This window comes from Eleutherodactylus coqui, chromosome 3 (genome assembly GCF_035609145.1).
Source record: "Eleutherodactylus coqui strain aEleCoq1 chromosome 3, aEleCoq1.hap1, whole genome shotgun sequence".
NCBI classification, from domain to species: Eukaryota; Metazoa; Chordata; class Amphibia; order Anura; family Eleutherodactylidae; genus Eleutherodactylus; species Eleutherodactylus coqui.
Window position 1 is genome coordinate 315,460,957 of NC_089839.1, and position 14,030 is coordinate 315,474,986.

Here is a 14,030-nt window from a genome sequence, read left to right on the forward strand (position 1 = left end):
CTGTCATTGAATAGGAACAATCATCATCTACCTCTGAAGGACACAATCTGCGTCAACTGGACCGTTGGGATGCGGGCACAAGAAGCAGGGGCCACAAAGCTCTGACAATCCCATGATAGAGGATTACAAACAGCTGCACAATTCTGAAGGGGAACGAATCCCCACGCAGCCATTAGCATTCATTGTAAATCTGCCGTTCACCTGCAAAATCATGCGGTCATTAAAGTGGTTTTGCAGACAGCACCACTGCTCCGCCTCCTGTGTAGTGGCCAGCGATGTAACTGCAGGCTGCACTCTCACTGAAAGCAGTGATTACTGTGCCTGTAATTACAAGCACTGGCCACTATACAGGGGTCGGAGCAGCGGTTTCTGCTCCAACTCTGTGTATCCAGGTACCGACAGCAAGTGATGCCTGCAAATCCCCTTTAAGAATCAGTCTGAAATACCCTCTCTCAGCGGTGTGGCTGCCGACCCTCATGTCCGCCCCGCTAGCACATCATCTCATAGGGAGTAAATGCTGCAAATTGTCTGCAGTAGAACTGCATGTGGAAGATCTGCAGCACTTACAGCAGCAACAAGGTGGATGGGGTTTTACTAGATCGTAAGGCCCATGTAGACACAACGATTATCGCTCAAAAGCCGTCCTGAGTGATAATCGCCGAGTCTAACTGGGCCCCTCCTTCACTGTTTAGACGAATGACGGTTTCCCGCTTCTGCTTGAAAACCGTTCAGCAGAACAGCTGATAAGCAGCACTGTGACAGGGTGATAACATTACAGCTGTCCTCAGTTCTCAGCCCTGCTGGCAGGACCACACGCTGTGTCTGCTGTCCATGGTGCTGAATTCTCCATGGGGAGCCTGTGGCTGAACAATGGAGCTAATGACAGAGCTCAGACCTCCTGCTGGGTTCCCTAACAGCTGCCATAAGCTCATTTACATGCAAATGAAGCTAATAAAGTACTAATAGCAATTAGTGCCTGTTAGTACTTTATGCAAAACGATCGCTGATCTTTCAATCTTCTGAAAGATATCTGTGTGTGTAAATAAGCCTTTAGTCTTGTGCTAAAAATCCATACGAAATCCGTGATTTTAGCGGATTTTCACAGCAGAAATCACTTGTTGTAATGGAGGAGATGAAATCCGCAGCGCCTCTGTACAAAGTCTACAGCGAATTGTCCCTTGCAGAAAAGCCCCCTTCTGATCACAAGGCATTTCATTGCCACGGATCGTAGTCCACTTAGAGGAATCGGCATCAAACTGCATATCTGAAATTCAGATATAGAAAATCTGGGAGCGGCCGGTCACCTCTTAATGGGGGTCATGTGGATTCTGCCCACCGAAAAGGCCTAAATCTGCAGGCAAAGACAGAAGTGTAAATCCACAGCAGAAATAGGCGGACAAATCAGGTGCGGACCCCCAGTGTAAGCCTAGCCTACCTGCGTGCCCACTGCATGACCAGGACAGACTGTCACCCACTGACCAACGACGGAGCCCACCCAATGGCAGCAAACCCTGAGAACTGAACGTATGCTGCAAATCCAACAAACTTTTAATGATATGATGACATTTTCTGAAGCCTGGGAAAGCCAAGTGCCGCCCCCTGTGGGTGCTATGGCAGTGCCCGCGGTGTGATCTCATCCAGGACGGCGCCCAGGGGGATTCCCTTCTGCGAAGCCTTTCTTCCTGCCCTGATGATATGCCTGGTGGCTGGAGAGCACAGAAGGTAAAGCAGAGGATTCAGTAAAAGGTTCCCAGGAAATCTGCAGCAGGCGCAGCGGCACATGTGAGCGTCGGATTATCAGATGCCGCCTCGCGCCCCGCTGACCAAATTAACATAGAAATGGCAGAAAGATTATTTGCTGCACCAGAAAATAAGTGAAGGTCCCGGATTTTACGAGTCGTATAGAAGGCGGATTATTGTATGATAAGTCACTTCTTATCAGTGATCCTGCAAATGTGATCAGATATTAGAAGAGGAAGGTAACCGCCAGCTGCGCAATTCTGTGCCTCCTCGGCCAGTGCAGTGCGGACACGCCTGGGCTGAAGAGCTGACAGCCTCCCTGCCGCTGTAAATGACGCTTCATCTCTGCATTGTAGTTGTGGGACCCGACGCCTCACCGGTCTGGCAGTAAATGGCAGTAACACTGTTCAACAGCGGCTGAAGCCATGAGCCGCTGTAAAGGGCCGCGCACACGGGACGAACGGCGGGCAAAAGTGAACTGAGCGAGAATCCTGGCGCTAAATGCTAAACTTCCTTCATTTGGCCACTTCTTGTTATCGGTGCATAAAAACATCGCTGGATCGCGGGATTCTCGCTAAATGAAATAGCTTCCGGCTCGGCGCGTGGAGGGGGAAGCGGTGAGAGGCCCGCGATCAAGCGGTGATCTCTGCCAGTCTGCACGAGCGCCAACAACCTTCGCGGTGACGCCAACACTCTGGCATGGACAACTCTCCTCCGTCTATGTGGGACATGAGGTTGAGGGTCTGTTACAATGTATCAATCTAGACATGTGGACTGCAGACAGGAGAGAGGTTTAGCACACAGTGTAACAAACCCTCAGCAGTGTGAGGTGTGTAGAGCAGACATCTGGGGGCGATAGTCTCCATGCAGCGATGCCAGCGCTCTCCCCGCACCCCCATCGAAGAAGCCGTTTATTAACTCACAATACAAGTATAATTAATTGTAATGAATTGCTGGAAGCCGACTTAAGGCGAAGCCATCTGCACTAACGAGCGAGGAGGAGGTCATAAATACCTTTCAGGGAGAAGTGTTAATTACAACAGGAGAGGACGCTGCAGGATCTTCATTAACTTCTCACCACATGATACTCTGATGTCACTTCTAGCATCCAGACGAGGGCTTCTCAAATACACGGACAGCGGCCAGATCAGCCACAGCGTCACAACCGCCGGGTGCCCAGAGAGGCATGTGCTGGGGGACAGTAATACAGTCGTGGGGATGTAGAGGGCGCCGTCTGTAATAATACAGGGTGGGAGGGGGGGCACCGTCTGTAATAATACATGGTGGGAGGGGGGCACCGTCTGTAATAATACATGGTGTGGGGGGGGGGGGCACCGTCTGTAATAATACATGGTGAGAGGGGGAAGGAAGGGGGGGGCACCGTCTGTAATAATACAGGATGGGGGGGCACCGTCTGTAATAATACATGGTGGGAGGGGGAACGGGGGGCACCGTCTGTAATAATACATGGTGGGAGGGGGTAGGAAGGGGGGCGCCGTCTGTAATAATACATTATGGGGGGGGCACCATTTGTAATAATACAGGATGGGGGGGCACTGTCTGTAATAATACATGGTGGGAGAGGGAAGGGGGGCGCCGTCTGTAATAATACATGGTGGGAGGGGGAAGGAAGGGGGGGGGCACCGCCTGTAATAATACAGGATAGGGGGGGCACCTTCTGTAATAATACATGGTGGGAGGGGGTAGGAAGGGGGGCGCCGTCTGTAATAATACATTATGGGGGGGGGGCACCATTTGTAATAATACAGGATGGGGGGGGCACCGTCTGTAATAATACAGGATGGGGGGGGCACCATCTGTAATAATACACGGTGGCAGGGGGAGGGGTGGGGGTGGGTACCATCTGTAATAATACATGGTGGGAGGGGGAAGGGGGGGCACCATCTGTAATAATACAGGATGGGGGGGCACCGTCTGTAATAATATACGGTGGCAGGGGGAGGGGTGGGGGTGGGTACCATCTGTAATAATACATGGTGGGAGAGGGAAGGGGGGCGCACCGTCTGAAATAATACAGGATAGGGGGGCACCGTCTGTAATAATACATGGTGGGAGGGGGAGGGGTGGGGGTGCCGTCTGTAATAATACATGGTGGGAGAGGGAAGGAGGGGGCACCATCTGTAATAATAAATGGTGGGAGGGGGAAGGGGGGGGCACCGTCTGTAATAATACAGGATGGGGGAGGGGGGCACCATCTGTAATAATACATGGTGGGAGGGGGAAGGGGGGGGGGCACCGTCTGTAATAATACAGGATGGGGGCACCGTCTGTAATAATACACGGTGGGAGGGGGAAGAGGGGGGCGCGCCGTCTATAATAATACAGGATAGGGGGGGCACCGTCTGTAATAATACATAATGGGGGGGCACCGTCTGTAATAATACATGGTGGGAGAGGGAAGGGGGGGCACCATCTGTAATACATGGTGTGGGGGGGGGGGGCACCGTCTGTAATAATACATGGTGGGGGGAGGCACCGTCTGTAATATTACATGATGGGGGGGGCACCGCCTGTAATAATACATGGTGGGAGAGGGAAGGGGGGGCACCATCTGTAATAATACATGGTGGGAGGGGGAAGGGGGGGGCACCATCTGTAATAATACATGATGGGGGGGCACAGTCTGTAATAATACATGGTGGGGGGGGGCGCTGTCTGTAATAATACATTATGGGTTGGGGTGAGGTACTTACTGACTACAGTTTTTCAGGCCACTTGGCACAGTGAGATAATGGCAGTGTGACCCATTTGTGGCACTTTTTCCTTTATACCTTCCAGGTGGTTTTCCCGTGCGCACGTCTTACACGTCTGACCACAGGGGCTCCCGCTGCTAATGGCATTCATCAATGTGGGAATCTCACCGACAGATAAAGGCTCTGGTCCAATATGGCGGCCCCAGACCCGTGGGGGGTTAGGTGTCACCGCTACGAGGGGACGAGATCCCATAATGCCATAAGCGGAATGTGCGGACTGACAGGACACCGGGGTTAACCATTTCACTGCTGGCTGCTGCACATCACGGTCGTTAAACTAATAAAAAGGGTGCAAAATGGATGGTGAGAAGCTGAACCTCCAGGAACAGAGCGCCACAAACACAGAGAGCCGGCAATACCCAGCGGAGGATCTGTGGCAGTCAGTCGTCTGCAGTCCGATCACTGAACACAAGAGGAACAGCCAGGAACTCCCCCAACGGGCAACAGGCGGTTCTAGAACTGCTCCAGGGCCTCCTCTGCTGCAGCCTCCCCTCCTCTAGCAACGCTTCCAGAACACAATTCAGACACTGATGGCAGATCTGATGATTCTTCCTCTGGAGAACACTTCTCTCCTGCTTTGGTGGCTTTACAGCAGCCACTTGGCATCGTACATGGTGACTTCAGGGTTGTAAGCTGCTCGTCCGGAGAGACCCCAATGCACGCGGCTCTGGATGAACAGTTCTGCTGCTCCCTCCAGGTAGTGAGTGCTGCATTGGAGGACAGACTGTTCTTTCCCCCAGGTATTTCATCTCTCTGGGCCTGGCCGCTGTCCTCCTGGTTATTGTTCCTGGACTTCTGCGCAGTTTCAGCTTCCACAGGCGGCTACATCTGCTTCTACTGTAAGACAACCAATATGGCCACCTAATCCTATTCTTTACAGCTCGCCACCAAACCTTCCTAGAGCCCTGAAGGGCAGAATGTGCACAAAGCTGTGAGACCGGACACACCGACAGCCTGTCCATCTAACGTAAGGCAGAAGGCGTCGGCCCTTGACGGCATTTTACAATCACACTCGTCACCTGGAAGATGTCGCTACTTGTGAGACGACCGACTGACCGCCTTACAAATACAAACTGCAGTCACTACCAGGACCCCCCCCCACCCCCACGCAGGGCTGACTGACCTTATCACACAAACATTAATTAATGACGGGCGACCTTTTCACATGTTACAGTCTTACAAAACGCAGGAGCGAGGCCAATCAGGCTCCATCATCCGCAGGAGCAAGGCCAATCAGGCTCCATCATCCGCAGGAGCGAGGCCAATCAGGCTCCATCATCCGCAGGAGCGAGGCCAATCAGGCTCCATCATCCGCAGGAGCGAGGCCAATCGGGCTCCATCATCCGCAGGAGCGAGGCCAATCGGGCTCCATCATCCGCAGGAGCGAGGCCAATCGGGCTCCATCATCCGCAGGAGCGAGGCCAATCGGGCTCCATCATCCGCAGGAGCGAGGCCAATCGGGCTCCATCATCCGCAGGAGCGAGGCCAATCGGGCTCCATCATCCGCAGGAGCGAGGCCAATCGGGCTCCATCATCCGCAGGAGCGAGGCCAATCGGGCTCCATCATCCGCAGGAGCGAGGCCAATCGGGCTCCATCATCCGCAGGAGCGAGGCCAATCGGGCTCCATCATCCGCAGGAGCGAGGCCAATCAGGCTCCATCATCCGGAAGGGCGAGGCCAATCGGGCTCCATCATCCGCAGAAGATAGGACAATCGGGCTCCATCATCCGCAGAAGATAGGACAATGGGGCTCCATCATCCGGAGGAGCGAGGCCAATCGGGCTCCATCATCCGCAGGAGTGAGGACAATCGGGGTCCATCATCCGCAGGAGTGAGGACAATCCGGGTTAATCATGTGCAGGAGTGAGGTCAATCAGGGCGAATCATCCGGAGGAGTGAGGACAATCAGGGTGAATCATCCGGAGGAGTGAGGACAATCAGGGTCCATCATCCGAAGGAGTGAGGTCAATTCGGGTCCATCATCCGCAGGAGTGAGGACAATCCGGGTCCATCATCCGCAGGAGTGAGGACAATCAGGGTCCATCATCCGGAGGAGTGAGGTCAATTCAGGTCCATCATCCGGAGGAGTGAGGACAATCAGGGTCCATCATCCGCAGGAGTGAGGACAATCAGGGTCCATCATCCGCAGGAGTGAGGACAATCAGGGTCCATCATCCGCAGGAGTGAGGACAATCAGGGTCCATCATCCGGAGGAGTGAGGACAATCAGGGTGAATCATCCGGAGGAGTGAGGACAATCAGGGTGAATCATCCGGAGGAGTGAGGACAATCAGGGTGAATCATCCGGAGGAGTGAGGACAATCAGGGTGAATCATCCGGAGGAGTGAGGACAATCCGGGTGAATCATCCGGAGGAGTGAGGACAATCCGGGTGAATCATCCGGAGGAGTGAGGACAATCAGGGTCCATCATCCGCAGGAGTGAGGACAATCCGGGTGAATCATCCGGAGGAGTGAGGACAATCAGGGTCCATCATCCGCAGGAGTGAGGACAATCAGGGTCCATCATCCGCAGGAGTGAGGACAATCAGGGTCCATCATCCGCAGGAGTGAGGCCAATCAGGGTCCATCATCCGCAGGAGTGAGGCCAATCAGGGTCCATCATCCGCAGCCATGTGTGATAACCCCTTCTGTTCATACGCTGAGCGCCTTGTGTGTGTATGAAGGAAACGCCCAATCCATTCCTCAGCACAAGTCGAATTATACTGTCGCCACCATGAAAGCATGTACAGACCTCATACTTCCCACTGCTGAGAGTTTGTTACATTGTATCTAGTCCAGAAAATCTTCTGTGTGCTACACAGCCCCAGAATGATACGTTACCTGCACTGATACACTGTAACAAACCCCAGCTGCACAGGACCGAGTCAGACTACACATGCGGGAGCCCGCAGCACAATCCGACCCTGACGGCAGTCGGTGTCCGTGCGTTGTCTTCCTCTTCTATCCGTACTCCGGATGGCCGGGGCGAGCCGCCGTCAGACACAACAGATTTTCTTTTTTGACTGTTTATTATCCCCGCACCGTCGCTATGTGAGGATGCGGAATTTGAGACCTTTCCGCAAGGTCAATGAGCCAGACGGAAGCCGTCCGTGCAGAATCCGCACTAAAATGGAACAGGCGGTAATTACTGCTCCACTCGCAGAAATGGCAATTCGATTCCACAAGTGTGCAGGAAGAAGCGCATTTCCGTAGTACGTAACGAACAGCATTTGCTGCAGATCCGCAGTGTGGGCGCTGTCCGCGGATTCCGCGATGCAAAACCATTGGTGTGCAGGCGGTCTAAATGGTAGCCGTGGGGGAAAGCAGTATAAAGGTAAGGCAAACTCAACCACAATACTCGCCTTCCGCTGCCGCCGACCAGCGCCCTCCGGTCTTCTGTTCTGGTTACAAGTGCTGCAGCAGTCATGTGGCTTGTTTACCCATGTGACTGCGGCAGCCAATAGAAGGCCTGATGGGGATGTCACTGATGATATCCCGTAAACCTGCCGGGAGCCCATGTGACGGGTCTATGGGACATCACTGGGTCTTCTCGCCGGCTGCAGTCACCTGTTGAGTACTTTTATTTTATATCACGTTGGGCATGGGGGGCCAAAACTATATCAAACTCGGAACCCCCTTTAAGGATGCGGCCGAACTTAGTGCTTCACAAACAGGCAATCTGTTTCTCTTCATCTCTGCATACTGTCTCAGCTTTCTGTTGCCATAAGACCCTTTTAGACCCAACGATTCTCGCTCATAATTCGCTCAAAGCCGTCTTTAGAGTGATAATCGTTGGGTGTAAACCCACAGACATCGTGCAGTTTTCGTTAACGAGTCGTACATGGATCTCTTAAGATGAGCCTTATCAGTGCTGCACGCTGCGTTCTCAGAGAGATACTGCTGATACTATTGTTTCAGCTGGTGTCCCACTCGGAGAGCACAGCAGGAGTATGCAGAAGACAGCGCTCCAGCTGTGTTCTGCATACCCCGATCGGAGTGCTCAGCTATGTGCTTTGTGAACACAGCAGGAGTATGCAGAAGACAGCTCTCCAGCTGTGTTCTGCATACCCCGATGAGAGTGCTCAGCTGTATAACAGAAGAAGACAACAGCTGTAGGCAGAAGATAGCGGTCCCGCTTGTCTTACGCAAAGTGAACACTCAAAACTGTCAATTTGCCGTTTGAGCGATCATCTTGCCGTGTAAATGCGCACAAGATGTCTTTTGAGCGCTAATCGCTGTGTCTAAATGGGCCGTCAGTGGTGAAGGCTTGTTTTTAGCATATGATTAGGAGGATAGCACAGTTACCCTTTTTATATGTTTGCACAGTTTAGTTTGTGGTGCTGCTGACCTCAGAGCCCCAGCTGTACTTTAGGCCGGGCTGTTGGGGTACAGAGGACCTTTTCACCACTTTTACTGAGTTTTTGAGAGTTGAAATTAAGAAGAGAATTCGGCACTTCGGTTTAGTCTGTTACATTATTGTTGCACTGCTGACCATGCAGGTAAATGTCTTCATTTCGCGACTCATTACAGATATAAAAAAGGGAGGGCAAAATTCTCACCTTTTCCTCTATCTCTGCCGGGCCTCGAACACGTGATCCTCTGATCGCTTCTATCATCAATGCTTGTGTACTGCGGTGTATTATTGTACATTGACTTTACGTATGACAGTTATGGCAGACTCGGGGCTACTGTTAGGCTTCCAGCTGCTATGGAAACCCATTAGTCTCACCCTGTAATAGTATGGAGAGGGGTCAACAGGCTGATAAAGGGCGTTCCCTCCCTCCGTTAACCACTTTGATGCTCTGGTCTGCATTGGCTGCAACATCTAAAGGGTTAAACGTCTGGCATCTCCAGTGTGTAAGATGCCAGCTGTATAATATAGCTGGCACCAGCAAATTATGGTGTGGGGACAGTCCCATACCCGAGGCCGTTATGGAGCTGTAGTGTTATGCAAGGACGACCCTCCTGCTGCAATAAATACTATGTTGCTGCGTGGGCAGGGGTTGATCGAGCCTTGGCCAGAGAGCTTACAATCTATAATGCGATGACATGGAGACAACAGGCTTTGAATGTTCTCGATGCGGTCATTAGAGTATATCCATCCTGTGGTCACCGGCTCCCCCACCCCCCAAATACAATGTTAGCTTCAGTGCAGTTCTGACATTCATGGACCAGGGAGATCAAGATGAAGGACGCTGTAGGGTAACACTTACCTCAGTGCAAAACGGGGTGAGCTGTGGGTGCACCACGGGCTGAACATACGTGTGGAACGTCGACTCGATCTCCATGGTTCTGCCGTTTAACTTCAGGATGGGGAATTCAATGATTTCCTAGGAAGACAGCAAATCAGAAATTTATTGTACATACGGCCGCTGTACTGACAATCCCAAGGTACCTCACACCTTATACTCCACTCACTTCCAGAGCTGCAGTCACATGCCTTATACTCCACTCACATCCAGAGCTGCAGTCACATGCCTTATACTCCACTCACTTCCAGAGCTGCAGTCACATGCCTTATACTCCACTCACTTCCAGAGCTGCAGTCACATGCCTTATACTCCACTCACTTCCAGAGCTGCAGTCACATGCCTTATACTCCACTCACTTCCAGAGCTGCAGTCACATGCCTTATACTCCACTCACTTCCAGAGCTGCAGTCACATGCCTTATACTCCACTCACTTCCAGAGCTGCAGTCACATGCCTTATACTCCACTCACTTCCAGAGCTGCAGTCACATGCCTTATACTCCACTCACATCCAGAGCTGCAGTCACATGTCTTATACTCCACTCACTTCCAGAGCTGCAGTCACATGCCTTATACGCGAGCTGCAGTCACATGCCTTATACGCCACTCACTTCCAGAGCTGTAGTCACATGCCTTATACGCCACTCACTTCCAGAGCTGCAGTCACATGCCTTATACTCCACTCACTTCCAGAGCTGCAGTCACATGCCTTATACTCCACTCACTTCCAGAGCTGCAGTCACATGCCTTATACTCCACTCACATCCAGAGCTGCAGTCACATGTCTTATACTCCACTCACTTCCAGAGCTGCAGTCACATGCCTTATACGCGAGCTGCAGTCACATGCCTTATACGCCACTCACTTCCAGAGCTGTAGTCACATGCCTTATACGCCACTCACTTCCAGAGCTGCAGTCACATGCCTTATACTCCACTCACTTCCAGAGCTGCAGTCACATGCCTTATACTCCACTCACTTCCAGAGCTGCAGTCACATAACGCCCTATACTCCACTCACTTCCAGAGCTGCAGTCACATAACGCCCTATACGCCACTCACTTCCAGAGCTGCAGTCACATAACGCCCTATACGCCACTCACTTCCAGAGCTGCAGTCACATAACGCCCTATACGCCACTCACTTCCAGAGCTGCAGTCACATAACGCCCTATACGCCACTCACATCCACAGCTGCAGTCACATAACGCCCTATACTCCACTCACTTCCAGAGCTGCAGTCACATAACGCCCTATACGCCACTCACTTCCAGAGCTGCAGTCACATAACGCCCTATACGCCACTCACTTCCAGAGCTGCAGTCACATAACGCCCTATACGCCACTCACTTCCAGAGCTGCAGTCACATAACGCCTTATACTCCACTCACTTCCAGAGCTGCAGTCACATAACGCCTTACACTCCACTCACTTCCAGAGCTGCAGTCACATAACGCCCTATACGCCACTCACTTCCAGAGCTGCAGTCACATAACGCCCTATACGCCACTCACATCCACAGCTGCAGTCACATAACGCCCTATACTCCACTCACTTCCAGAGCTGCAGTCACATAACGCCCTATACGCCACTCACTTCCAGAGCTGCAGTCACATAACGCCCTATACGCCACTCACTTCCAGAGCTGCAGTCACATAACGCCCTATACGCCACTCACTTCCAGAGCTGCAGTCACATAACGCCCTATACGCCACTCACTTCCAGAGCTGCAGTCACATAACGCCCTATACGCCACTCACTTCCAGAGCTGCAGTCACATAACGCCTTATACTCCACTCACTTCCAGAGCTGCAGTCACATAACGCCTTACACTCCACTCACTTCCAGAGCTGCAGTCACATAACGCCCTATACGCCACTCACTTCCAGCGCTGCAGTCACATAACGCCTTACACTCCACTCACTTTCAGAGCTGCAGTCACATAACGCCTTACACTCCACTCACTTCCAGAGCTGCAGTCACATAACGCCTTACACTCCACTCACTTCCAGAGCTGCAGTCACATAACGCCTTATACTCCACTCACTTCCAGAGCTGCAGTCCCATAACGCCGTATACTCCACTCACTTCCAGAGCTGCAGTCCCATAACGCCGTATACTCCACTCACTTCCAGAGCTGCAGTCCCATAACGCCGTATACTCCACTCACTTCCAGAGCTGCAGTCACATAACGCCTTATACTCCACTCACTTCCAGAGCTGCAGTCACATAACGCCGTATACTCCACTCACTTCCAGAGCTGCAGTCCCATAACGCCGTATACTCCACTCACTTCCAGAGCTGCAGTCACATAACGCCGTATACTCCACTCACTTCCAGAGCTGCAGTCCCATAACGCCCTATACTCCACTCACTTCCAGAGCTGCAGTCCCATAACGCCGTATACTCCACTCACTTCCAGAGCTGCAGTCACATAACGCCTTATACTCCACTCACTTCCAGAGCTGCAGTCCCATAACGCCGTATACTCCACTCACTTCCAGAGCTGCAGTCACCAATTTGGCTGCTTCATAAATTGTGTGCATAATTTACATTCAGTCCACAGACAGACCCAGAACAGCTCACCTCCCACAATGCATGGATACAACTGTGAATGCAGCTCTGGAGGTGAGGAAGATCATTCATGGGATTACAAACGGTAACATAAGGAGCGTCCCGGTCTGTACCCAGACAGGCTTACACAGCTGCGGGTTTGCTACCATGTGCGGTACAGACGGTCCTCTACAGATCGCTCCGGCACCGGACTCCTGGCATATTCTTGTTGTCTTTTAAGCACAACAAGCTCAGTTGCCTTCTCAGCTTCAGATTTGCTGACAGCAAGCAGAGATCTTGAAAATGATGAAACACAAAGTCCATTACAATGCTGCAAAATGCATCCCCATACGGAGACTAAGCGTTCTCTACAGAGCCGGCCGGCCGTTTACCCGTTCCCCGGCTGGAATGAAGCTGCCATGGCGGTACAGGATGCCGCGGCGCCGCCATCTGAGGATTTTGTGATCACATTAAGTGTGAGGTTTATCCCGGCTCAGGAGACAGTGATCTGATGAGGAGAAGCTGCAAGACATCTGTGAGGAGACGGAGACGTCTCTGCCCCTGCGCAGTGTCCTGAAGCGCCGGCTCCCGGGTATAATAAGAGACCCCCAGGAGCGCCCGGCGGGGGACCCCCACGCACTGCCAGTTAAGGTCCTGTCGGCACTAATCCAACCCACGTCAGACATTCACATGAATGCAGCGGATCTCTGGGGCAGATCGCCATGTGTGGCCGCTGCGGAGTCACGTTCGGCCCCGTCGATGCATCCGGATTCGCAGATGTGAGGTCACCTCCTTTTTTTCCGTGACACGGATTTAAAATCCGCATGGTATAAACTACAGCACAGATTCCCATTGAGATCACTTGGACACTGTAATAAGCAGATCGACCAATCAGACGTAGAGGCATTCGCCACCCGAGTGTATTTTTAGGAAAGCATGCAGTCCTGTCTAACAGTTCGGTTACTATGGATACATTGTGACAACCACAGTCTTTTCAATTGGGTTGTCAGGCAGTACCAGTCCAGGGGGGGGGGGGGGGGGGACTTTTTCAGCTTATTGTCTGAGCACCTAACAAGTGGACAACCCTTTAAGGACAACCCCTTTAAGGGTCCGGGCTCTCTCGTATTGCCCCACTGATCAGATTTTGGCAGCTGTACCAGACAGGTGATGGTGCTTTAATGGCCGAGGTTCAGCATCACCTTCTTGTTGATTACTAGAGCCGCGGACATTAATCTCAGAGCAGGTGTAAACCATCGCAGAGCTTCACATGAACAAGGTTCTGCGCTCATTATCTGGCGCCTGCCGTAACCGACCATGTGGTCTTCCGTGTAATCGCGCACAAAGACGGAGCGCGTTCATCACAGCCGGGACGGAGCTGCGGCACAGGATCATCCGGAGCGCCCAGGGAGGCGGAGAGGCGCTGGCATTATAGATACTGGGGGTCTCGCAGCGATGTGGGCACAGAGCGCCTGAGGAAGAGGGTCCGGCAGTCATCTCTATCAGCATCTCAGTACATTTTAGGGAGGTGTGAATGAGTCCGTTGGGCGGAGCTTGTAGTTGGGGCCACGAGGCCACATGCCTGCTAACATGTAGAGGTCTAAATGAATATTCATGGGCCGCCCCTACCATTTAGAAGTCGCACGCAAGTATCCCGATGGGACGTTTCACAAATAAACAGACCTCAACACTTCAGCTGTTTCTTTAGAGGTTTCCA

General features: G+C 52.3%; 1 protein-coding gene across 1 annotated transcript in view; it reads right to left on the reverse strand.

Annotated features, from left to right (window-relative positions):
• ERI3 (ERI1 exoribonuclease family member 3) overlaps nt 1-14,030 on the reverse strand; it is a 292,819-nt gene that overhangs the window by 231,246 nt on the left and 47,543 nt on the right. The window contains exon 3 of the mRNA XM_066597996.1: nt 9,728-9,844. Within this exon, the coding sequence (XP_066454093.1) occupies nt 9,728-9,844 (117 nt within the window). The remainder of the gene's footprint in view (nt 1-9,727; nt 9,845-14,030) is intronic.